At 33.6% G+C, this 27062-nt stretch overlaps 3 protein-coding genes across 13 annotated transcripts in view; 1 reads left to right on the top strand and 2 right to left on the bottom strand.

Annotated features, from left to right (window-relative positions):
• The window catches only part of LOC105455658 (metabotropic glutamate receptor 2), a 118174-nt gene extending 103415 nt beyond the window's left edge, over positions 1–14759 (bottom strand). Inside the window, exon 1 of the mRNA XM_011699149.1 lies at positions 13838–14759. The gene's annotated coding sequence lies outside the window, so the exon portion shown is untranslated. The remainder of the gene's footprint in view (positions 1–13837) is intronic.
• A 6161-nt stretch (positions 14760–20920) lies between these two features.
• On the bottom strand, positions 20921–26867 carry LOC105455576. Of its 7 annotated transcripts, none has more exons than XM_011699012.1 (5): positions 25133–25308; positions 24953–25035; positions 24581–24759; positions 21771–22086; positions 20921–21488 (listed from the first exon to the last, which is right to left on the bottom strand). In XM_011699012.1, exons 1-4 carry the CDS (start codon positions 25295–25297, stop codon positions 22082–22084), a joined length of 432 nt encoding a protein of 143 aa, XP_011697314.1. In that variant the 5' UTR covers positions 25298–25308; the 3' UTR covers positions 20921–21488; positions 21771–22081. The 7 variants fall into 7 exon arrangements, 5 of the variants coding, with proteins under 5 accessions (XP_011697314.1, XP_011697319.1, XP_011697326.1 ...); XM_011699017.1 differs by having other exon boundaries at positions 20921–21462; XM_011699024.1 differs by lacking the exons at positions 20921–21488; positions 21771–22086 and adding an exon at positions 22735–23955.
• The window catches only part of LOC105455606 (UNC93-like protein), a 13260-nt gene continuing 11641 nt past the window's right edge, over positions 25444–27062 (top strand). For 2 of the 5 annotated variants that reach the window (XM_011699094.1, XM_011699050.1), the window contains exon 1: positions 25444–25532. The gene's annotated coding sequence lies outside the window, so the exon portion shown is untranslated. Of the gene's footprint in view, positions 25645–25682; positions 25705–27062 lie in introns of those variants that run through there. The other 3 variants (XM_011699068.1, XM_011699060.1, XM_011699078.1) reach the window with 3 other exon arrangements.

Genomic DNA, 27062 nt, shown 5'->3' with positions numbered 1-27062 from the left:
TTCACTTAAAGGAAGAAAAAGATGCGAAGGTTTCCATTCCTCAAGAGAAAAAGCTACTATCTCATAGCAAAACGAAGGCTAAGTGAAAAATTCAGAGATAGAAAAAAAAAGTTGATTATGCGTTCAATATACTCTTCACACGCTGATGCTTTTAATTGTGATTCTCTAATGTATCTTTTACAATCATTTAGTTATCTTCGACATTGTTTTCTTTTTGCGGCGTTTATTAATTTCAACAATTTGTTTGCGTATAATTGACAGGTTAAAAGATAACTTACCGATTTAATCGTAAAGAAAGAAATATAATAAATTTTTTATTATTCGATGTTATTTATAGTCCATGAATTTAAATAGAATAGAACTGCAGTTTATTGTCAAACTCGCAAGTCTCTTAATGCGCTAAAAATAGAATATTCTTCCATGATTAATTTATAAAGCGTAAGACGACAAGAACTTACTTGATTGTATCCATGTAATAAAGGAAGTTTTGCAGGTGTCCTAAAGGAAGAAGGACGAGAACGACAGAACGGTGTCGATAAGGAAAATTAAAATTGTCGAAAGAACTTCGGTGGTTTAGTTCGTTTTTTTCGACATATCGATCGATGACACGAATAAAAAAGTTTAATAGCTGTGGATGAAGTAGGTGGGATCTAAAGAGAAATGACTTCGTAACGTACGTCAGTGTCAAGTTGCATGAAAAAAATTTGACTATTTAAATTGACTCGTATTCAATGCCGCACTACCCTCTCCGGGAAAGAAATAGCCTGCTATTTGGCCCCTTTATTTGCAGGAAAAATATCTAGTTGAAGTTTGAATTTTGTATGACTTTTCCATTTCGCATATTGCGATTGAAGCGCTCGAAAGTCAGAACAAAGGAATCCATTATTAATTTCAGGCATACAAGAAAAAAATCTTTCTTTTTATAGTGTCACATGCATTCAAAATTGTATATTTATGAATATAAAAACACAGAGAAAGGAAAAAGAGAGGGAGGAAGGTAATTTTGCGTATGCAAAAGAGATATCTTAAAAATTTCTCCTACATACATTATTTTACATGTAATTATTTTGTATGTATTTTTCCATCTTTTTTTTTAACGAGTATTTAACTTGTCGCTTGATTAAGATGAGTCGATTAATATTGCGTCCGCTAATGATGTGAACATTTTCTCTGTGAAATGAAAAATCTCATTTCTTCTCTTCCCTAACATTTCATGTTCATCCGCTTGCCTCGAGTGCCGAACGTGGCCTTGTAAAGTGAATCCTTGTTTACGATGCTAGATACGTACAATAGGACGCTGGATATCGCCGCGAGCGTATATTTATTCGCGTGGGAGGAAACTGCGGAGTCCGGGTGTATGTTTGTCAAAGTATCGCCACAAGGGATAGATGGTAGATTAAGCAAGCGTCACCTTCCGATTGAATATTTAACTGCCGTGACTAATTACTTTCAGGCAAATGCAAACATTGTCCATAGAGAAGTCGTTAGACATAATTTCTCTGATTGAGATTTGGATTACAGTAAAATATAAGTTTGGATTCACTCTGCGATGACTGAATGTCAAATTTTGAGAAGCTGGACATTTCTTTTTATTATATTTTATTATTTTAAACATGCGAGGAACAATTTGTAATATATTTTGTACAAGACTTTTGCCATCGATAAAAAAATGCTTTGAAAATTGGAATATAATATCTAAAAAAAAAATTTTTTTTTCATTTATATTTTAAAACAATTTTACAAGCTGTCGAAGTTTAAGTTAAATTATATACAAAGTTTTTTTTATCAATTTGAACAATATCAATACATCATATTTTTTGAAAGAAATCGCAATCACGGTTTGCTAACATATTTGAAAATAATTTTTAATTAATTAAGGACGTATATGTAACAATATTATTGCGAATATTAAAATATAAAATATCAAAATAGTATTAAATAGTAATAATGCTTTTATTTGATCAGAAATTCGAAAATTTTGATAAAATCTTATTTTATCATCTATATAAATTTTTATGAATTTTTTCTTTAATAGAAACTGCAGATGCTTCTGTAAGACTATAATGTTACAAGAAATTCAGATTTTCTTAGTTTGCTTCTAACATCGTAATAATATACGCAGTTACAACGACTCATATGATGGCTTAATTAATGAATTACTATCTGTATTCTCCACAAATGTCATCTGCAGATGCAATGGCGTGCAGTAAGTGACAATTTAATATCTTTAGTGCAGGATTTCGAGAGAGAACCTCGTAGCTGTATTTTACGAAAATGATCGATGGCGCTGCATCGTTACCGCATAAAGCGGTTATATTTCGTCCTTCCTTGTAGGCTCCGGGGCACGTATCGCAGTTTCGTTAATGCGTGACGCTGTCCTTTGTACGTGCATCAATATCTACGTAGTTTATGTCGATACATAGGTACGGACACATCATCCTTTGTCCCTTGACGGGGTAATGTCGCTTTTCGAGTGAGCCCGTGAGAATATTGAAATTTATCGAAGAGATGTGACGCGATTTATTAGAAAATAAATCTTTGACTAATCCGATAAGCGGTCGATAATCTGGCGCGCGCGGACGTTAATTTCGTCAGATTTTAGCGAGTATTTGCTTTTTATTCCTGTATCGCGGATAGTTCAACGTGTTCTCTCGTTCATTCGGGGGTAGATAAATTTATCGGTGATTTGAACGGGAGAAATATGCGCTGGAATTGGGAATTGCTACTATGAATTATTTCCCGACTGATGGCTATTATTGTCGAAATAGCGGCAGGATTTTAATCTAGGTAAAGTAATCGCCACGAGAGTCGAAGATAACAAGCTTTAATTAAATGCACATAGCATCAAAGTACGATTGCATATTTCTGCTGGAAAGAATTCAGGCGTACGAATCGATACATATTTGTTGAAGATTTACATCAGAGCGATCAGCTCGCTTAATACATAAAAATTTAAAACGTAAATTTTCCTATCGTACATCACTTATACATATCGTGTATCTGGAAATTTTAGTTTAATTCCATATTTCTCCTGTTTTCGAGCAGGCTTGTCACATTTATGCATAATATGATATTTTCTACTTAGTTTTTCGTGTGTATAGAGCTATAAATATTACTTTGTATAATAAGTAAAAGAGAAATCAATCCAGTAATAAATGAAGTAAGTTTTCGTTGCACGGTTGCTTTTTTTCTACGCTTGTTTTTTTACTTTCTGTTCTTTCACGTTGGTAGAGCTAGCGAGTATTCGAGATGAATTATTATTACAAATTTCTCTTAGCCTCTTGCGTCATGACTCTCGTTAATTTCATGTCTACATGTCCAGCGAAGAAATTCTAAAAGTTCAGTCGTGAATACGATTGTAATCTAAATGATATACTACAAACGTTTTAAAAACGTGAACTGATCTAAATTAATGCGGGATATTTTAAAAATGTAATGAGAGAAAAAATTGGAAAAATTGAGATATTACATGTCCATATATGTAATATATTTCATTATACATTTTAATTTTTAAAGCACATACTATTTTCTTTTAAATTACAAGATTCAATCGTGTAACAAAAAGCTTACGTAATATATCCCATAACTTATTCCTAGCATATTTGCAAAGTTATTACGTTGAAACATAAAAAGAGATATCCAATAATATAAGAACGGTATGTCTAACATGTTGTTTAATAACCGCAAGAGATCTTTATTAACGTACAGAACGCGCTGTTTCAGACGCGACGGATCAATAAGAGGCGTTACCGCGTGCGGGCATTATTTATGGTGTATTGTCCTAACGTACATGCCGTTCAAGTTTCGGCGATCTTGGTAGAGAAGGCGGAGCTTCGAATTTTCTATGGGCTCGTACAAGATGATTTATTATAGTCTTAAATAATTGATTCTCTAAAAACATCTACCGACTCTTATTGATCTTCTACTTACAAATGTATACTTATTTGACTATAAAAAAAACTATAAAAAATAGATACATAAAACTTTATTATATAATATATTTTTAAAATAATATAAATATGAAATTTTTATGTTCAATGGATAAGACGATAAATGATTTATGAAATATTGAATATATTTTTTTATTTACGCTTATATTTTTCTCTTTATGCAAACGCAATCATATTTCTGATACATTTCTGAACGTGAAAAATCGTGAAATCCTAGCTGTGATAGATTTTCTCACTTTTGACGTACAGACACAGCAATGGATTATTCATTACATATACGTGTGGCGGAAACGCCTGTTGCGCGACTTATAGTCTCGCTAACGCTTTAAGACGAGAGGCGCCGTTTCACTTATGAAAGTTGTTAGACTCGCGACGGCATACCGAGGTATACCGCTGAGATGGGAAAATAGATTTCCCCTCCCACGGTGACATAGATTTTTGAGCAGATCCAGTTACTTCCTCAACATTCATATAGAATTTATATATATATATATATATATATATATATATATATATATTTCAATTATTGTATAATTAGATAATTCCCGAGGATAATTCTCAAATAATAATCCAATAGTTACAAAATCCAGACTGATTCTGAGAATTATAACGATATCTTAGATTTGTTTTTATTATTTAAAAGTTTTATACTACTATTATATATATATATATATAATAATAAAATATAAAAAAATGAAAATATAAAAAATTGAAAAAGACAGATAGAGATTACACGACTCTGTGCACTAATATAGATAAAAAATTATAATAAGTGATTAACTTTGTTGAAAAAAACAAATTATTAATTAAGAATGCTGCGCACAAGAATTGCCAAGAATATTACTGAATCGGAAAAATTTCGTAATTAGAACGTTCTAAAATAGAAATCGGGGAATCATCATTACAGTAGAATAAGAAGCTTCGCTTGGTAAAGTTATCTTGGAAGAGAATATCTAATATTTTCAAATATTTCTGTCTTGTTCTAGTTAAAATATTTTGGATCTCTGCAAAATTTATTATTTGAGATTTAATTCATATTCTTTTTATTTTTATACCAAATGCATACTACGTTATACCCGATTAATTTGAAATCTGATTGTTCATCCATTACAGTCCTTTTTTGCAATAAAACTGTAAAGCATCAGATGTCATTTGTTAAATCGCCTATTTGGGACTTACAATTATGAATATGACGTTAACGCGAGTGATGCATACGAAACAGACATCGCGTTTACGGGACATGTATCGCCGATCTCAAGGGAATCGTAAAGTGTTGATTCATGCGAATTTTATGAATTATTTTTCACGTTATCGGTTATTTTCCAAATGCGCACGAAATAATATGGCACGTGAGCGGGATGTTATTATCAGAGAGCTTCCACGCGTGAATATACAACTGCATCACGACTAAAGTGAAACCGACATCATATATATAGATTCAATCAATACTTCTTCTCCTTCAGAAACCGTTGGATATATCATCGCTTCGCATACTCGAATGTTTCGTGAGTAGTTCGATACAGACGACAGTTTCCGAAAAATTCAATTTAATGATGACAGCTGCGAAAATATTTTTGTTCACATGAAGCAGTATTATCCGGCAGTGAATGTCAACAGTGCTGCACGTATTAAAATTACATGAGCCAAATGATTGTCCGATGAAATTGGTATAATCAATTAATATTGCATGCTAAAAATTTGCTTAAAATCTAATAACGATAAAAAAATTTTTATGATTTTCCACATTTTTCTATAATTTTCGAGAATTTTGATAGACTGCGATTTACCCAATAATTAACACGTATTTCGAGCATCATTGGCTCGAAATTTAATTAATTACGTTTATTACAAAGCAATCGAAATATCTCTTTGTAGAAATATGTCGCTTCCATTACCTTCTCTCGTATTCTAATAATATATATTATACGAAATAGAATTTTTTCAATTTTGATCTTTATACATATAATATTATGTAGCAATAAACTCGATCAAGGATTGCTTTTCTCAAAACTGTTTGCTGATAGTTCCGCCAAATCTCACATCCGCAATTTTCGAACATATACTTTTTTTTATATTACACAGTATAGAGAAGCTAAAAGATCGTCTATCAGTCTCGAAAGGAAGGATGCGAAATTCGTTTCTTTGCCATTGAGCATTTTGCTCGTTTCGCCTTATTGAGCTCGAGTAAAGGCGTCTTCCGATCGTTCTGCGATAGTCTTGCACAGTCCGAAGAACAAAGGCAAGATGTTAGACGCGGTTGCATCGCGTTTCGATGGAACTGAAGAACGTCAAACGAATAGACCGAGCGATCGCAGGGAGACAATTGAGAAATACCTATATTCGAAGGATTTGATAGATTCCTACGTAAGAGTCTTTGTAAATATGATTTCATAAAATAAAGGAATTTTATCAAATCCACGTTTCTTTTTATTTAAAAGTAATTGTTCTGTTTGTTTCAATTACGCAAGTACAAGAATTATTTCAAAAAATTTATTTCAATTATTTTTGTGACAGCTTTCGTTAGAACGAAAGAATTATTATATAGCGTTGAGAAAATTAGAACCTCATTGACACATTATGACTCATTATTAATTCCGTATTATTAAATAAATAAGACGATAGAATTTTACACTTTTTTATGTTTTATATTAGACTCCGGCCTAATAGTTGCATTGGTAGCTATAATTTTTCTGCGGATATCTGCTCGCGCGTTATTGTTCTATCATTCGTAATATATAGAGGCAATACGTATATAAAGTATTTTCCAAACTCCAATTTATCCTTCACAATTTTACCTAAAATGCAATTCCCCTGTTGCGTGTATGTTTGATATATTTGACTAATATACTACACCCATGGATATTTTGTAGTCAACTGTTCGGTATTGATCAGTAAGCACGTTGCGAGAATAGCAAAGACGAAAACAATCATTAATATATTGAACACATTTATTGAATACATTGTTAATATAAACGATGTTTTTATATCCAGTCATAAAAATATTTTAAAAATATTATTAAACTTATTATATCCAGTTTATTATTTAATACTATAAGTTAGTGGGATAATTTGCACAATCTACAATATTTATTTTTAGATAATTCCGGTGAGAGAGATTAATGATGTCAATGGTGGGTCTAGATAAAAAATTCGTGGAATGTGAACGTAACAATTTTTTGCTGACCAGTAGCGAAAATAAGGTACGTTGCTGGAATTTAGTGTGGCATGATGCAGAACATTAAACACCGTACTGCGGGAATTTTTAAGATGTACTTAGCTGTCTTTTATTTTTAACTATCCTCTTAGCTTATACTTGAGAGAGCATATTATTAGCCTTGAGATTGGTGAGATAAATCAGTTGTATTACGGTATTCTGGAAAAGACAAATTGATATGGCAGTTTCAAGAGCTACGCGAGAAAAATTCTTTCTAAATTTCGGCATTAATACGTTTTAACATTAATACACGGAATCTTATTTCTGAAATTTTCTATCATTAAATTTGTGTTTCGTTAAAAGATTCAATTATTACGCATTTTTTTTATTGACCGCATTATTAATTGATTGAAAATTGCTTTCTATAGCTATAAATTAAAAAATATATGCTGGATATAAATAATACTAATGGAGAATATTTTAATGTATATTGTTGTATCAAAATAATTGATTATTAACATTATATATTTACATTTTAATGTTATTATTACAATTAGATTACATAATGTTGGAAATTTACGATGGCAGATAATGTATATACATTTCTATTATAAGTCAGTTTACTTTGCAAAAAGCAACTGTGTAATTATAGTGATAAACGAATTTTAGTAGAACGAGAAGTTTTTTTTTTAAAGATACATCACATTGCAATATTTTATATCAATATTTAATATCGGATCAATATTTAATGGAAAACAATCTTATCTCAAATGATACGATATACTTACAAAAAAACTGGCAAGTACAAATGCAATTAATTGTTGCAAAAAATTCGTTATTTTTTTAAATAGCTTTATATATTTTGCTTGCATTTGAATATAGGTATGTTTTATAAAGAATTTTGTAATGAAATTTTATTTTTCCAATCAATCACACGTGTGTTAATTCATTATACATAGCAATTTGAATTATTCAATATTTTAGCACAAAAAGAGAGAAAGAGAGCGACAGAAAGAGAGGGAATTGGAAACGATATATCTAAATGATTTTAAATATCACTATTGTGATTGAATAATTGAATTTGATGTGAGCAGCAGAGAGCTAAAATAAATTAAAAATTGTTCTGTTACCTTAAATTATTAGAAAACTTTATTATTTTAAATTATTAGAAAATAAATAATATTGAAAGTTAATAAAAAATCGTAAATCATAATACAAGCTCGCTTTAAAGCTCTTAAAGCTCGCTACATTTATTCCATTTTGTCATTACTTTATCCTTTATAAAGAAAACAAATTGTCTGTGTATATGTATATATTTAATAAAATTTAACTCTTGCAGAATCTCTCAATCTATTTTTGAATAACATGTGAGACAACACTTTCTTCGTCATTGATCGAATACGATTTAGTAATGTCAGAATTGTCTCACTTTTTCTCTCTCGCAGGAAATTATCGCTTTTAAAAACTTACTAAGGCAGTATTATTCAGCAAAATATGATAATAAATTTTCTGTAACACAAACTTCTAGATATCGTAAGTACTAAAGATGCTAATTTGTTTCCTTACTTATACAGAAATGCGTAATTAAGGAAGAATAATTGTTTTTCTTAAGAACAATATTTATGATAATTATAACATTGAAATATATATTTTTTTCTTAATTGCATATTTCATTCTATGTAAATGATGTGAAAGAAGAAAGATATTTAATGGCAACAGACATTTTTTGGCAATATAAATTATCATTTTGTAAATATCCGTTTTTTCGTTAATGTAAGTTTTCGAAGTTTTAAATTTACAAAATTTTTATGGATTAAAAAAAGATTAAAACATTTTGGAGTTATTAATATAAAAATGTAGGAAATCACGAAATTTTCCACAATGAAATTAAAAGAATTTATTTTTAATTTGTTTTTATTTCATATTAAAGAGATGGAAGATTTTTTGTGATACAATTTTTAATGAGTGGAACTTGCAATTATGATGATAGCAGAACACTTTTAAAACTAGCTTTGAATATAATGAACGTTCTACGGCGTATTTCCAATTTCCCGCTTAATCCTGGATGCACTTTCGTCGTGCTTACGTAATTATTTCCAAATAATGTCACATCCTGCCGGAAATGAGTTACCACATAATTGTATTATAAACCGCCGTTATTCGAGATCTAATGGATAATCATTGGCGGTGCGCGGAATTGACTCTCCGGTAATATTTGCATCGTCGACGCACTCTATACTATACTATACCAAGCAATAACGTTTCGACGAAGCGTCACGTTGTTACTTTCTATTTCGATGATCGACGCAGATTCATACTTATTTTTATTGGATTATCTATTGTATATTTCATAATCCAATCAAATCTGTTTTTGCAACTTCTCTGCTACCGAATCGAATATGTTTGTCCCTAATTTATGTGACCATTTGAAATTCAATGTATAGTAGAGCCTCTTGCATTTACGCTTTCCCTTAACGAGATCCTTCATCCACTTTCAATTGCAAAAATCTAAATGACTTGGATTACAATGAATTAGGTTACACTCCTGAAAATTTTTGACTTCTTTAATATTTAGAATAGCAGTTACATAAACTTTTCTATTTATAATAATCTCAAAAAATATCTTGTAAGGTATTAAAACTTTATGAATCATCTTGTAAAATAACATAATGAAAAAAAAAGAATCGAGGAAGAAAGCGTGTGACTCGAATATAAGAGTATAAGAAATTTAATGAAGATTGCATTATACATATAAAATGGAAATAGAAACGTTGGAGAAACGTATTAAAGCCGAGAAAATTTAATATCATTCTAGCTTAGTAACAATAGTTTTATTTAACTGTTTTTTTACATTGGAGTTTTTTAATAAATGGCTACATATATATATGTACAGTACAGTGTATAGCTCTCTATTAACGATATTGTGATATTTTCTGGATTCATCGAATGTTTGACGTCATAAAAGAGAGACCCAGATAAACAAGTCCCAGCTTTCATATTTTCGCCACGGTGGTTAATTGCGTCTACGTCCGGCTTGTTTAAAAGTGACATTGTCGCGACTAATTAAGTTCGCGCTTCTTTATGTGCACGGAAAGGTGAGCAGATTTTTTTGTTTACGGTGAAGTTTGAAAAACTGCTGCGGTAACTTGTCTAGGCGCAAGAAATAATATAATACATAGAATATAGATGCACAGTACTCCTGATAAATCATGATAAATTATTATTTCGTTTGTAGCGTTTAATGAATCATGTTTACGGTGGATATGTTTGCGTATCGATTATTTAATTTAAACATTTTCAAATAATACAGCGACATTGAATCGTTTATACATTTTAAATTAGTCATTTGCAGTCCTCTAATGACACATTGTTACCATTCAGCATTTGAAAGTTTCATTGGCTTGTTGGGATATTTAAAAGTCACACCATCACGAGGTGCTGATTAACCACATATTTAGTAACAAATCCAATGAGAAAATACGCTGTAAACGCCAGATTCAAAGGCGCAAATACGCTGCAATGAACGCTGCAAATAAGCATATACTTTCACAAGTGAGTACCTTTTGCATATTTCAGAATTAAATCTTGCATGAAATGTAAAGACCAATTAAGGACTGAAATGGTTCGTAAATTTCTGCGGCTATGCTGTATGCCTTTTAATAAAGAATCCATTTATGCCGGCGCTGTACGTGATGCATTATAATATGATTATTAAATACCTAACTGCAGTTCAGATCGTATAGATATTCACAATATTCATTTGCGCTGCTACTGAAGCTGTAAAATTATCACGGCGATAGTCCTCATTTACGACCGCCGTTTCTCGAGAGTACTGCACGTTCGTGATTAATTGAATAATCATAATATTGAGGTGAAAATTTCCAGCGGATGTCGACTAACACACGCACGTTAAAATTATGAAAATGTATTGTAATGCTCGTTTTTGTTGTGTGCAAGTTGCGCTTGATTCGTTGTTTTGTATACACATCCCCTAAAAATGTACACTACCATACACACACACACAATAATTTTTATTTGAACAATTAAATATTAATAATGAAGCAAAATGCATGAAAGCTAAATAAATTTTGGTTATTGATTGCGACTAAAAATTAGACATAATGTCATATTGTTCGCTCAACATTTGTTAATTGTTCTGGAAGTGTCTGAATGAGATTCATGAGATTCACGAAGAATGTTAAATCTAATGTAAAGTACTTTCGCCCGTTCGTTTATGTAAATTCGAATTGTCCTGCGGAAATGTGCTCGCATAAACGTAATACAATTGCTCGTGATAAGAACGGCGGTGGCAGAGGACATGATTATATTATTAAGATTCTCCGTCGTTCCGTAGAAAATTGGGGGCGGTAAAATTAAGGATATTTCCCGTGGCAATTGTTGCATTCGACTCTCTCGGCTATCGCGCGCAGTATACGCGATTTTTTATAGCCAAACTCTTATTAAAACCGCTTTCACCTATTCCGTCATTCATCCCTATAGCGGCTGGACGTCTCAAGAATGAAGCGATAATCTAGGATCTGTGTCAAGGGGTGATTCTCGTCTCCATTGTCGCAATGCATATTCATCTCACGACCATCTCGTAAGACATCGGGTGTACGTGGACGGATAATAGTCTTTTAGTTTTAGAAATAACTTCTCTCCGTCAAGCAGCTCAGTTGTAATAGGGCTACATAATTCTGGCATTAATTTTCTTCAGTCGCAATATTGTGCCCAGCTATAATATCGTTTTTGTTTAATGCTAATACGCCCCTCAATCCGACTTTGTAACTTTAACAGCCTCCAAAACGATAAACTTGATACAGCACATCTGCTGTAGAATCCAACGCTGGAGGAGAGCCGAAAATTCTTAAGACAAAAATCAAGTTTTCGAAAGTCGGATATAAACTTCGTGCGGGAGTTTGCATTCATTAAAAGTTATTCGCCGTATCAACAGATACTCACGCGTCTTTAAATCTTTAAGATATAGGAATGTAGAATAATTTATAAAAAAAGGTAATGAATGCAAAATTATATCATTGGGCGAACACAAAGCATAACTTTCAAGATGTTTGTCATAATTTTTATTTTCCTCCATATTTACGACAGTACAACTCTTTCGCCAACATATCATAGGTATCTAAAGCTGAGTTTCCTCGAGAGTATGTTACGTGAAATAAAATGTTATAATAAATCACTGTCAAGACACTCTTTGCGCGCAAACGCTTGCAACTAAAGTATCTTCTTTTTTTCTATGTTCTAAGTGTGTGAGTGGATAGCTCTCGCAGGTACTGATTTAGAAAATTTATTTTACTATTTGAATTATTACGTCGTATAGAAACGCTATTGTGTGTATCCTTATTAGAAAATGCAAATATTTTGGAATCGAATCTGTCAATTTAAAAAAAGGGAGATTATTTTTTTTATTACATTTGTATGTATATATATATATATATATATATATATATATATATGAACATATTTAAGAATATTTAGAAAATAATATATTTTTTAAATAAAATAATATATTCTCTGTTTAGTAAACTCTCATATAAACACTTTTAGGAATCTTTATAAAATAATAATTGGTAACAAATAAATAAGTAATAACGAATTACAACACACATAAAACAATTTTTTATTTTCTTTTTTTTTTTAAGATTATGCATACATATTTCATGTTTCTTGACAATCTTGTTCAGCGTTTTAAGCAATTACATGATTAAGGCAAATCATAATCAGAAACAACAATACAAATGTGTCTAAGCACACACCCAAATACTTGGTAATTATGCATTTCGTATGCCGCTAAGGCTTTCGAATTTAGGGAAAAGGTGAGAGAGCCTGTTGGCAAGATGGATCTTAGCTAGTACTACTAGTGTAACTTCATCAGAAGGGAGCCCTGTTTCTACGAAGTAGTTACACCGATAACCGACGGCAAAGCCGGTGCGCGTCTAAAGAATTACTTCGGTCGTAAAGGGTCGTACGATGATCTTAGATGTTTGCTCTAAGTCCAAGAGCTCGCCGTTCGACCATCGACTTTTTCTGTGGGGGCTAAATACGGGTCGATGGATTTTTGTAATAGTTGTTAGGATAATGTCCCGAGAGGCGATATACGAGAAATTTTGCTTTTAACAGCACAATAAGGAATTCTGTCGAAAAAAGAATGCGTGAGCTATTGGAATTGAAGAGTTTTTGTAAGAAAATTTTACATATTTTCTTATTTTAATTTTGTTTTGCGATCAATGACAAAATAATGATATCTTCTAGTGATGGTACAATAATTTTTATATCTTTTGTACAAAATATGCGCATATTAAAAGAAACAGCGCAATAAATGTTGAAATTATACATAATATTTTTAATGAGAAAATCTAATTGTAAATAAAAATGAGAGAGAGAGAGAGAGAGAATATTAAATGATATAAAAAAAGCTAATTCAGCACCCTGGTTAATCGCTGCAGCAAAAAATAAAAAAAGTGCCGACACATGAGAAAATTGGAACGTTATTTTAATATTACTCTCTCTTTCTCTCTACGTTAAACTAGTATTAACTACACAGTTAAGCTGGTATTTACATTGTTCTTGCTTACCTAGCCAATACATGTCAGTATGACTTTACGTTAATACGAAGAATTATTGCTTTGTCTTGGATAATAAGCTACACGATGGAAACATTTTCTAATTAGGTGCTAAAGGAGCTTTATACATTCTACGTAATTATGATTATACTTACCCCCGAGTTAAACTTCGTCTCTTAATACTGCCACATCCTCCCCCCGCGTCGGGACACTATCTTGGCCTCGTGATATGAATGAATATTTTAAAACAATTACATGCGCGAATAAGTCGTGTTTTTTATCCCAAGGAGAATTTCGAGTGGTATCATTGTCGTAAGAATTCTCCAGGCGAGCATTATCAAACGTATTGGAAGAAGCAAAGGAATTCAAGATATATTGCCTCGACAGTACCAGCTCATGCAAATTGAAATCGATTGAATCTTTGATGGTCGCGATAAGGAAATTACGAATGCCCCGCGTATGCAATTGAAGTATCTGCCAAAATATGATGTTGCATCATGGAATTTTTCTGATTTTTTATAGAAGGTCTTTGCTCGCAATTAGAATAACGGAATTCCAACTTTCTTACGGGATATAAAATTAACTTTTCTTGACTGTCCAGTTTATGTACTGCAATATTGCAACATTCTCTTTACTGTACGTAAATAATAATTTATTAGAAATCATTTGAACGATCTGCGAAACATTTGAAATAAATGACAGTATTGCAAAAAGTCCTTGACAGAGTCGTGTGATCGCAGTTAGCGAATTTCTCAAGATGACAGCTCACGCTCGAAGTCTTTAGCTCGCTAGATCAACGAAATCTTGATATATACAGTTCACTAAGTTTTCTGAAGTTTCTAAAGTTCCGATTTATAGCGAGTATTATAAACTTAAGGAACACTTCGAGGGGGTGAATTAGATTCGCGCCAGTTTAAATTTCGTTTTCGATCAAATTCAGGTAAACACAGCGGTAGTTTGACACGTAGATAGAACGATGAAATACTTCTCTCGCGCAGAGGATTTTCCCCGACGTAAGGCTTACGTGATTTTCAAGCACGATGCGAAATAGGGTCCAACCGAATGTAGCTACGCGCGTATACTGAAGGAACTTGTGGAGCGAGGGCGCCGGCTTGAACCGAACCAACCCCTCTTCCCAGCATCCCATGCGGCGCGCGTTCTCTTATCGGGCACTCGGGGACGATGGGATTTTTGGCCGATAATATCATGAGTTGTTCAGGGAAATGCGCGACAATCGACGGATGATTGTCAGCGGGAGGATCGACCTCACACAGGTTTGCAGGAGTTAATTGTCTCGATAGCTTTGATTCTCTATACCGTGCTGGGAGAGGAGATTTAATTATTCTCGTCTATTTGCACCTATCGAACCAATTAGACCTCGCCACGGAGACAACGCGAATCCTCAAAGTTTCTCTCCCAGTGTATCAATGCTACGGATATGTATCGAGATATTTCCGAGTTTATTGAACGTATAATTTATTATAGGTTTTTAATATAGACATGAAAGATAATTGAAACGTTCTCTTCACTTCCGATTGCCCATTAATTAAAGTTTAATTGCTTAGTTAAAAATGATAAGTTATCGAATGTTTTACGTTATGTGCCCCGCAAAGCTATCCTTTGTACTTTTTAATACAGCATCAGTATTTCAATACAGCATTAGTTGAATGGAATAACGTATTTGTAAAAAGAAGTAATAGATCAGCGGGTTAAGGCAACGGCCACAAATTTTAAAAGTTAAAAACTAAGTGTCGCTGCCACAGTCAGGATAAGTTTTAGGACGTTCGTGGAATAGTTTATACGGCACGTTTCGAATGCACCTTGATAGTTGTAATGCGCAATCGCGAAAAAATGATCCTTGACATATTTCAGAATTGTTGAATTAAAAAAGTGACACCGAAATACTTCTGAAAATATATATAAACGATTTTTCCATACGCAATATAACACGTTGGCAGGTTACTTATAGCGGTCTGGCCCATGAAATTTCATGAGAGTGAGATATCATGCCTCGCTTATCTTAAAAATTCTGTGTCGAAGTATGCAAAGCAATTTGCGGATGTTGCAAAACGTCCATCAAGATATTCATATTCACCAGAGAAAACTGAAACGAGGGCATGAATTTTTAAAACGCCTTAGTAAATACTTTCGACTTTACATTAAATATGGAGATGTGATTTCGGCTGAATTCGATAGAATATTTCATTACGATCTTTTTAATTTAAATATTAGCAAATCATGTTGCGTTTTAATAAATTTAGAGAGTAAGAATCGAACTCTGTTGCTTGATTTCACGCCAATAAAAAAAAGACATTTATTTACTATGCGCATCAAAATACATATAACTATTATTACATTTTTCTTCGTGTAATAATAATTATAATACTTATTCGATTAAGAGCTATAGCAAAAAAGTCAGTCTCTGGTAACACAGAACAATTATGTGCTCGGCTGCAGATTTTTTTTGCTGCAATGCGAAAGCGCAAAACTGCATCATTATTATCGACATTCCTAAGAAAAAAGTAAAGGTCTACTTATTGTATCGTAAAGGTTAATGAATCTGCATTCATTTGTACGATTATTATCCATTACGACGTAATTGCTATAACTGATAACAAGATTGCTTATCCAATGACCACGGTATGTTGTAACAATCGATTACTATTTACATATTATGAATGATGCATTTTCTTTAGAAAATATTATAAATGAAAATTAAGGAGGCTGTTTACTATTTGAATCTGAGGCATGTGCAATTGAAAAATCAAAAACATTTAATTAATCTTGCGATGGAAATAAAAATAAAATAAAAAAAAATTTATTTTATTTTTAATAAAATTTTATTTTTTAACGAAATTTTAATTTAGAGATAAATACAGGAATAGGTTGAATTCAATTCGATCAATTTTTGCTAAGAGAATGAAAGAGCATTTTTTGAAAATGAAAGAGCATTTATTGAAAATTTTATAATTATGAAAAAGTGTGATTTTTACTACACCCGGTATATATGTATATATTTCACGTAGAAATGCATGCATGTCCGTGCGCTTTGAAATCGTCGACTGATAAAAGACAAGTGATATTTGTGGGTATGATTAAATCTCTCAATCGTGAAATATGTATGTACGTACAGGGAATAAAGATCAAAGGCTATCAGCATCGATATGTCTCGCTCTTTCTGTCTTTCAATTCCACAGAGACTCGAGCGTATGCAATTTCCATCGTCGCAGGGAATTGCATGTTGAAATTCCTTCAAGCATTATAAGAAATGATTACCCGTAAAGATTTATGGCGCAAGCGGTGTATTTTTATTTCTCTTTATGGCCGCGCGACGCGGCACACTTATGCGCACACCTCGCCGCGAATTTCGTTCAACAACGTCGTTCCGTCAGTTGCAACAAAGCTTTGAAGTCATATTACGATAAATAGTCTTTGCGCCGGACGGCAAAAATAATGGACAATTTATCATTACTGCGCCGTTTCGTCGTAGCCTTTTTTTCTCTCTCTCTCTATTTTTTATAAGCTGCAAAACTAAAGTGTTCGTTACGCTACGAAAAAAATTATGTATATCGAACAACACCGGCTGCTATTTTTTTCACGAATATTACCATCCGTTCGGTTGCAAACGCAGGGCAATTTCAGAATTTCGGAATTGTGCCGTGAATAAAAAAAAAGAGCAAGCAAGATCAAGCGCATATCAAATTGTCAGTTAGAACTGACCTTTGCGCAGTACAGTTTTGCATATCGGGGAAAATGGTTCTCTCGGTTGAATTCTACTTTTATCGGGTAGTACTTCCCCTTTATCACCCAATAAAAAAAAGAGCGGTCCTCCGTATCATAAAACACGAGGCAATGCAGAAACGCTTTCCCTTCCCGTTTCTGTACCCGTCGCATTCATAAATATCGCCAGCGGAAAAATGCGTTAGCATTAATCTCGAAGTTTTACACGTAGAAACAGTGAGTTTCCCATCGAACGGGAATTTCCATTCGCGTAATTTACGTGTCTTACTCGCGACGGCAACGTGCGGTCTTAAGAGTACCTACTTCTAATCGTAGGAATTAATTACAGTAAAAAGTTGCGAGCGGAAGTTCGCCGAAGCCCTTGCCATACATTAAAGGCCATTGCTTTGTGGTAACTTTTCCCTCTTCGACGATAAAGAACCTTCGTGAACTTCGTGAACTCTCGTTTGCTACCTCAGCGGGGCTATTTGGTTACAGTGAAAACATTCACAACGTTACACCGTACTCGTCCGTATTTTTGCACGTATTTCCGTAAATGAAGTCTGGCTTAAGCTAAGCTATTTGCGCGTTTCGTTTATCAAAAGACGCTGGCAAAGCTGAATTGTTCTGAGAATGCGAAATTAACTTTCTTGCAATATGTATATTATTTTTATGTAAACTACATTCTGCAAATAATTTTTGTATTAATAAGCGAGATTTAATTAATATACGTAATATTTTCTGTATTTATCAAAATTTATAATGCATAATTGATAAATATTATTGGTTTTCTCTTTAATATAAATTATATGAATAATAACGAAATTTGTTCAACCAAAATTATAAAACATAAATTATTATACAAAATTAGTTACGCTAGAATATCTTTTTAATCCGTCACTTCACGTCAACGATTACTTGGAGAAGAAACTTTTTTTAATATTACATAGCATTTCAAGAGTCTGGTTTATTTTTAAGCTCGTTGAAATGAAATGTTTTTATTTCTGTCGAGGCGTATGAGACGTTTTACGTTTCTCTCTATGTCAAGTAAGAATGTAATATATGTACAATATTGCACAATTTATTACACTATCCTAAACGTACGAAATTTTCGCCGGGGTGCCGAATCTACGGCTGTCAGAGTTTATTTAACTGTGTACTGATAACGCTGTCCGGATGAATTTTCGAATTGGATCATTTTCTCTTAGGGGCAATGTTATATCTTTGATGGACGCGAAGGCGAAATGCGCGGTTTACGCGATGATTCATCGTAGGTAAGGTTTATCCGGTGTTCCGCGTAAAGTCACGGGCATTTCTCAAGAGGACTTGAGATAAATGGAACAAGTTTCTCCGAGGGTGCAGCCAGCTACGTTATTTCTCATATTACGGGGTAGAGAAGGGTGCCACCGTCCTCGTCGCGCTGTTGTCGCGCTCCCGCGTCGCCCTTGAACGCATAGCTAATAAGCTGCAAGGCTTTCGCCTTCGTATTGGAAGACAATCATCGTGACTGTCGGTACTTCCGCGCTCCTTTGTGCATCGCGCTCCCCCGGGGAAGTGAAGTCTATTGCAAGACCGGATTTGCTGAGGTTGATCGGTTATCAATGGCGATTTCATGTTAGTTTGTTCTTCCGAATGTTGTTTGATCTCAAATATGCGAGTCCGATTTATTCTCTATCTCTCTATCTCGCGAATAAACTCTTCATCTATCTATTTATCTATTCTATCTACACGTATATCGATCTACATACATATCTACCCTGTTTACATCCTCGGCTTAATGTCTAAATTATTCGATAGCGGTAAACGAACGTTCACAAATCGCTTGGGAATTCGAAATAGGTCATTAAATAAGTATTAGCATTACGTAGATTAATCAAGTTTTTACTATGGAAATTTTTCTAGGCACCGCGGCTGGAATCGTTTAAAATTTTTGCGAATACATCGAAGTTTAAAACACCGAGCGATGCTTTGGATTATCGTTTCAATTATCGCAGAATCGTTTAACAATTGCCGGAAAACAAATTCTCGCTATCGTTTGTATAATTTTATTCTGGTCAATTCTCCGGGGATGCTTTCACGTAACTTGGAGGTAATTTCATCTGCGCATCTATATTTCAATACGGAGCGCCGCGGATAGTCTTCGGCATCTGATATCGCCATCTCATTCGAGTTATCGCGATATGGATATCAACGGGAAGGTTTAATCGAATAGGGATTATGTAATTCGCTTCGAAGTTATGCTGACGTTCGTATTACTAATATTAATATCACGAAATCGGGACTCATGTGCGCGCGTCTCGTTGCAAACGTATTTTATTTCGCGTCGTAGCTCGCGTGCCTCTTAAAAAAACGAAAGAGGGAAGGAAAAAAAGCGAGTAAACTTTACAGTCGTAACCGACGAACGTGGACGTGAATGGACGAAGCGCTAGTAGTGCAGGCGGTAGCTCCGTAATGTAAAATTACGGCGGATGCAATGACGAGCCAGCGCTCTAACGAGAATCCAGCCGTACAATTCGAATTCGTTCGGTGTTCGTTTGCTGGTGGCAAAATTTCCGACGGAAAATCGAAATGCGCTTTAAAACCCCGTGCGCGGGGAAATATTAGAACGGAGATGAAATCAGATAACGAAGTCGTAAGGAATAATGACGTTGCGATTATGATGTGGTTTTATCTTCCCCGCAAATGAATTAAAATAATTTGACGGAGTTCTGAATTGCGTCCACGGCGGTACATCTCGCCTGTCGGCGATTACTACCTCATTCTCTTTTTATCCCTTTCTGTGCCTCTCATGACAGTTCGGAAAGTACGCGGAACTGACCCCATGCTTTACTCTTCCGCTTGCAAATTTATTGCGCTTTTAAATCGAAGCGCTTATTGGCAAAAGTTTGCTCGAAATTTATGATAGCGCGCATTCCGTTATGAACGTCATTAACTTTCATATTTGAGGAGGATACGCGAACGGGGATGAAACGCGCTCCGTTTTCCTAATTTGAGCCAAGCGATGAGTAAACGAACTTCTGGCAGCTCGTTCCTCCAGCTGTAATCCCTCGATAGAACATTTCTCTCGATGCATTTCCCAAGCATGTCATTATGTATTTGCTGAGAAGGAAATAGGGGGCGAAATACAAGCGTCAATTATCGACTACGTTAAACGGGGCGTGTGCGGTAGCTGTTTAAATTTCACGGTAATAGGGTAAAACCTTGTTAGTCACGTATACGTGTGCAGAGTTTAATACTAAATTTATACCTTGATTTTGTTGGGTACCGTGATTGTTAGATGTTACATTGATGATGGTAATCTCATGCGACAATTGTTTGTTCCAACTTGTACCCCTATGAGTTTATTATCCAGACCATATTACGTGCGCGATGCATGAATTTTTAAAAACAAGTCCGCGAACTGTTTTCAAATGTAAAATACGACGCAACGGAGCGACATAAATGGGTTTTAAAAATAACGCCGAGATACTCCCTTTCCCTGCGTAATGTTTTAACGAGGAAAACTCAAAAGAGATTATATCACATTTTTATGTACTAATCGTTGATGTTTTGTATAATTTGTATGTGCTCTCTCTTTTGCCTTTGCTTTACCCAATTTAAAAATACAACAAAGAAAATGAAAAAGATACTTTTCGTAAAGTGAACATACTTTACGGACATGTTGTATTACGCGTGTGCCTATACATTTTTTTACCGATATTCTCTTTTCCCTCTATTTTCTTATTGTAACATAAAAAATTATCACGTCACAAACAGGCACATTATGCTTTTCTTAAATGCGTGATTTTTAAATTGTCATTTCCATGTACGATGACGCTTTTCAAAAGTAATCATCGCGTAATTTCAACATACGTATTCCAATGGCGTCAAAAAAGGGAACGTGAAGTTTTCTCCTCTCCGTGCTTCGACTTCCGTAATGCCATTCATTTGAAATTCCAATGTTTCGACAATTTATTTTAAGTGTAAAAATAAGAAAAATATTCCTCTTCTGAAGACATCTCGGAAGTGTCTTGATTCTTGAACACGATGTTTTTAGTCTAGCATTGCAGCGCAAGAGATTCTATTGGTATAAAAAGCTTTGTGAAACTGTAGAGAATGAACATATAAAAAGTGAATTTAACCGAATGATATTATTTTATAATGATTAACGATGTTGTTGTTTCTGTTATAATTTATCTCGCGTTGGGAAGAATCTTAAATTTAAATTTTATAATTTCTTTAAGAAAAGATCAAGAATTTCAGAAAATACATACAAAGTAAGTGCATGAGTGAATTCATTACGTATAAAATTAATATCTAGTTAATAAAGAAATAAAATATAAAATATGTAGATTAAGAACTATTGATTATATGCAGTTTTTTACTTACAACGCTATGCAAAGAACGCGCGGAAATCGAGATCCAGTTTCGTTGCTTCTTATTTATTATTTTACTGTCTCTGTTCTCTCGTATAAACGGTGAATATTATGAGTATCGCGAGTTCAGCGAGGCGAAATCGAGGCTTCGAAAATACACCGCGATACATTCTGTTAAAGATTGTTCTGCTCAAATTTGGTGGAAAATCCATAATTCAGGGAGCTTCGTGATTGTAATTGACTTGATTAAATATTAATTTCTTAACCGTAATTTGCTGTTGTGTATTATTTTACCTTTGGCTACATTATTAACTTGCTATATCCTCAATCTAAATGCAATATTATTCATGAATATTGATCAAGATAATGCAAAATAAATTTAAATTGTTTTATAGCTCAAGGGTATTTAATAAAAGTCGACATTTTAAAATAGCTCTAATAATACTTTAAATTTCCTCGAAATTTGTTATTAACGCCTTAATTATTAATTATTATTAGAGCTATGCCTTTAAGAGGAATTACATTTGATTAAAATATAATTCACTTCTTTGTTATAATAGTAGAAGATAAGAGAGACGAAAGGTGGAAAAGATAGAACGTATACATTTCTTACATTAGAGCAAGCAAAAATCGAAATTTAAAATCATGCACGCAGCGTAATTATTCTTGCACTGCTTTTGTAATTGCTTCTATACGTCTCTAAGATATACAACGCAACCGTGGTCTCTATCCTCCCGTTCGCTGTTAACGAATGTTACGGGCCTCAGTGGAGCGAGACCTCGCCCTCGGACGCGCAATTCCGGTTGATATGCAACATATGCATGCCATGAAATACGCCGCAGCGTATATCCGTCCGTGTGCTCTCTTACCCTTGTAATTGAAGTGTCCTAGCGCTGACACCGCGTTGGCTGCGTCCCGAAATAATTTCCAAATATTTATCAATACGATTATTTTGCAATTTATTTTTCAATAGCTTGTACATGCCCATCATTGTCATCCCTTTGCGAACGCCATTTCTTTGAAAATTCATTTTCTTCTGATATTATAATAAATCGATTTTAAATGTAAACTTATACAATTTAAATAAACGTGTAATTTAAACAAACGAAGTTCAATTTTGATACAATTTTGAAATAAATTTTTATGTGAAACATTTCGATATTTATACATTTAAATTTTTATTTGAAATATTTATCTCGATATTTATATCATTCATATTTGATACGGAGCTTGATTAATCCCGGAAGATAGTTAAATTATTTGAAGAGCAATAAATTCTAAGGACAACTCGGAAAAATCAATACAGGATTTATATGATTGCCGTACGCATCAGGAAATTGCAGACTTTATATGATTTAGTTGAAATGTAGTATCATCTTGTTTTTTTTATGCCTTATGTCAGTGTGGATGAAACGGATGTAAATGCGGTTGTAATTCATTTGCGGATATAAATAGCAGCAAAAAGTGTATGCTTTGCATTTTTAGTCATAAAACTGCGAAAGATACTGCCCGTTTTACTAGAATTTCTACGTAGATTGTGACATATAAATCAACCTTTTTGTCGGAACAAATATGAATCGGGAAAGAAATTAACACTATATAAAAATTCAACTCGTGAAATATTCTATTTAGCAAATTTTCTGCTGCTTTTTCAAACGTACTGTTTTATATTAAAGAGAATATGTTTGTTCGCATTTTTCTCTCTTTATTTTACTAATATACAATAAAAAAAATAGTGTAAATTTAATTAACGTGTTATAACTTGGATTTAAATGCTGCAAACAATGGTATTATTTCTACGTCAAAGTTAAAATATTTCTATGGTATCTATATCGCTAAAGCCCATAAAATGGCAGGTATAATAAAAAGTAAATATTCCAAATAAAATATCTTATCAAGCCAAGCGAAACGTAGACGTTTTTAAATTGCAATTCTTTCACAATCTACAGAATTATACAGAATTTCGTAACAAAAACTTGATCTTCGAAGGTGGAAATCGCGATTGTGATTCAAACGTGAAATGAAATTTCTAGAGCTTCTTTGACAATTTCAGATAAGTTTGTTGTGGAATATGGCCTAAAGGAACATTTTATTTACAAAGCCGCTCTTTGTAAAGCTTTCCACAGTTTGACTGCGCCAGACATTTGTCTGTTATTTCAATTTCGATGTCCAGTAATAGACATTTCTCGTCGAATATTCTGAAACAGTTTCAACGGAGGTTGTTTAGTGTAGCGTGAATACACGGTGCGATGGATTTACGACACGACATACATAAGCGGATTTTACGTATGAACATTAATTACGACTAATTACCGTACAAGTTGCCATGATAATAACATGTAAATGCAATTATCGACAAGTACGATTTATAAAAGCAATAAATACAATTGTAAAAAGTCGCTGTTAAACGGATTATCAAATATAGTTATATTCCCTATATTCTCTTTTATTAATACATATAATTATCATGAGTGATTGTTCATTGTTTTATCAATAATTGCAATACAGTTAACTGCAAAAATAGATGATAATAGTATCAGGCGTTCGAAAAGAAGTGTATGAGAAACAGATTCTTTCTCTGAGCTTGCTAGAATAATTCACGATTAATTCGAATGACGATTAATGAATAGTTGAGCGAAATTCTTTAGTCTCTCTCATCATGAATGTGCGTTTCATTTAAGTGAACAGATTTTTTTGGTCAAATGCAATATTTTACTTAGTTTTAGAAAAATTTTCTTTTCACAAAAATTTTAACTTAGTCTACATTAAAAAGTATGACGGTTTTACTAATCCAGATTGTTATGAGAATTGATGGCAAGTTACACCAGACGATGAAATTGGTGTCCATTGGTATTCTGTTCGCGTCCGTTGCAGCGGCACTGTCGTAATTAATTACTATAATTTCTGTATGTCCCTCGTGCATAATTTCCAGTTCACACGATGATTGCCATTCGGGCAGCCGGTGTATCCGTTTCTGGTCAAAGCTGCCATCAGAATGTCGCCTATTGCGCATCACCGAAATCAACTTCATCAAATCAGTGGCAGTGGATTATGTTCCATCGATTAAACCTAATTTAGGTCAGATTGACGCTCCCGATGTCAATGGCAGAATTCTGGATGCGCACGTCTATATAGCTTGAATGTATTTTACTTTCTGATTTGATCTTTCGTACAATTTATAGTGTTTGATCATACCGTTCGGTATTTTCCCTTCGTTCAGTTTCAATCCCCCGTTTCACCGTCATGCTTTGATGAATATCCGCGAGTGATACGGTCGGCTGTTTACAAAAATCTTTTATGTGTTGAGACGTTCTGTTTGTTACCGGGAAATATAACTGTCACCGCGTCGAGATTACTGAAGTCGTCGGTAGATACCTCATGCCATATAGAACACGCACAGATCAATGAGACCGTAACCACGGCGGATAATGGACAGTTAATCGAGGTGATTACATGGCTTAAAGGCTTCACGATTAAGATACGATGGCATGACACGAGCCTCGGACGCAAGAGAGCCGACATAGATTTGATAAGCATCATGATCCCTACTAGCACAAGGTTCCGGCCGCCGATATATCATACCCACCTGGAGGTGGGTGTAAGTGGGGAATAGCTCTAACCATCTGATCGTTCGACTCATTCGCAATTTATCTCCAGTGTCGTTTTATTCGCCGTGCTTAAATAAACGTACGCGAAGCTGTCGTATACACATGCCGATAATCAGGAAAGATGCGAGCCTCGACTTCGCGGAATTGAAAAACCTTGGTTAAGACAGGTAAACCTGGGTGTCACGCTGTGATACGAGAGGAAACGGTGCGTGGGTTGCCATTCCAATTGAATACCTTTTGTACCTATATAAATTCACAGAAAATGTAAGATTGTTAAAGGTCAGATATCTGCAGTGCTATATCATCTCTTATCTTTACATCTTGCATGATGATTTTAAAGTAAGTTAATATTAGTAATGATTGAATGTAAAGATTGATTCAAAATTAGAGAAATTTAATTTATAAATTATATTAATTTTTAATCAATACTATGTCATTTAATTTATGTAGCAATACTACAAATATATATAACTTGTTATAGTATGTATATATAACTTATAATTTATATTAATTAACAATATATATAAAGCCTGCACATACATATATAATTTTACGGAATTTAAAAAGTGTTTATTAATTCTAAACATATAAATTTAAAAAAATATTTTTAATATTAATTAATAGTTTTACAAGAGAGAAGAATTACGTATGATAAATGCTGCATGTGATGTATGTATACATTTTACATTATGAATTCTTTCTGCATGCTACGTACAAAATTATTATTCATTATCTAACAAGTTATTATATATAACAAGAATATTTATAATATATGTATAATACAAGTGATTATTTGTTAAAAGAATTGCAACACAAATGTGATAAAAATTTAATCAGCGTGTCGCCGCTTGAAAACCGGTATATAACAGAAAATACATAAAAATAGATATATTTGTCGTAATTTAAGCACGCGCAGGCTTTTTGACAGGAGATGTTAGATTTTCACAAGAGCGATTGCAATGCAACTATTTCTACATCATGTCAGGCATAAAATATTTCATCATCGCATTGCTGTCCGTAAGCCGCGTTCAATAGAGTTACATAGTTGTGCGCGACGATGGCCGTAGAGTGAAAATGACAAGTGATGTGCCAGGGGCTAATTGAACTGCACGACATAGGTACGGACGCGTATGCAAGGGTGTCCTCATTTTCGCAGACTATTACTCTTCGATACAGCGAATTCGTAATTGATAGACTACGTACCGTCATAATAGTGATTACGCGCTTATTGTTTAATTAATTATAGCATTTGCAGTAGTTAGGGTCCACGTCGTGATTACTGGATTTACAAGCTGATGGTGGCTGTCGCAAGTAGTTTTCAGCATCACTTAGCACGGGATTTAATAAGCATCTATTAAACGTGACTTGTTTTTTCTCGAGTGAATGTCTGCTGCATAAATAGAATGACTGTTATGTAATACTAGCACTACAGACGCGCGCTTCGCGCGCGCTATTTAATTGCACTTTTACTTTTAACTATAATTGATTATAATTAACCTCAATACATCAACCTCAATACATACAACTGTCAAAAGTCAATGTAATGACAGTCGCTCACGAAGTTAGCGCAGCGAAAGAATCAATCAGCGTCGCGGAAAAGAGTCAATAATCAGCCTCTTCAGCACAATCGAATGGGACTTGCGTAGAAATTATCTCCTGTTTAGTCGCTAATTAATCACGGAAATCCCGATTTTTTC

The sequence above is a fragment of the Wasmannia auropunctata genome, unplaced genomic scaffold (genome assembly GCF_000956235.1).
Source record: "Wasmannia auropunctata unplaced genomic scaffold, wasmannia.A_1.0 LD336106.1, whole genome shotgun sequence".
Classification (NCBI taxonomy): domain Eukaryota; kingdom Metazoa; phylum Arthropoda; class Insecta; order Hymenoptera; family Formicidae; genus Wasmannia; species Wasmannia auropunctata.
The sequence above is the reverse complement of the archived record's forward strand: the minus strand, read 5'-3'. Positions and strand labels throughout refer to the sequence as shown.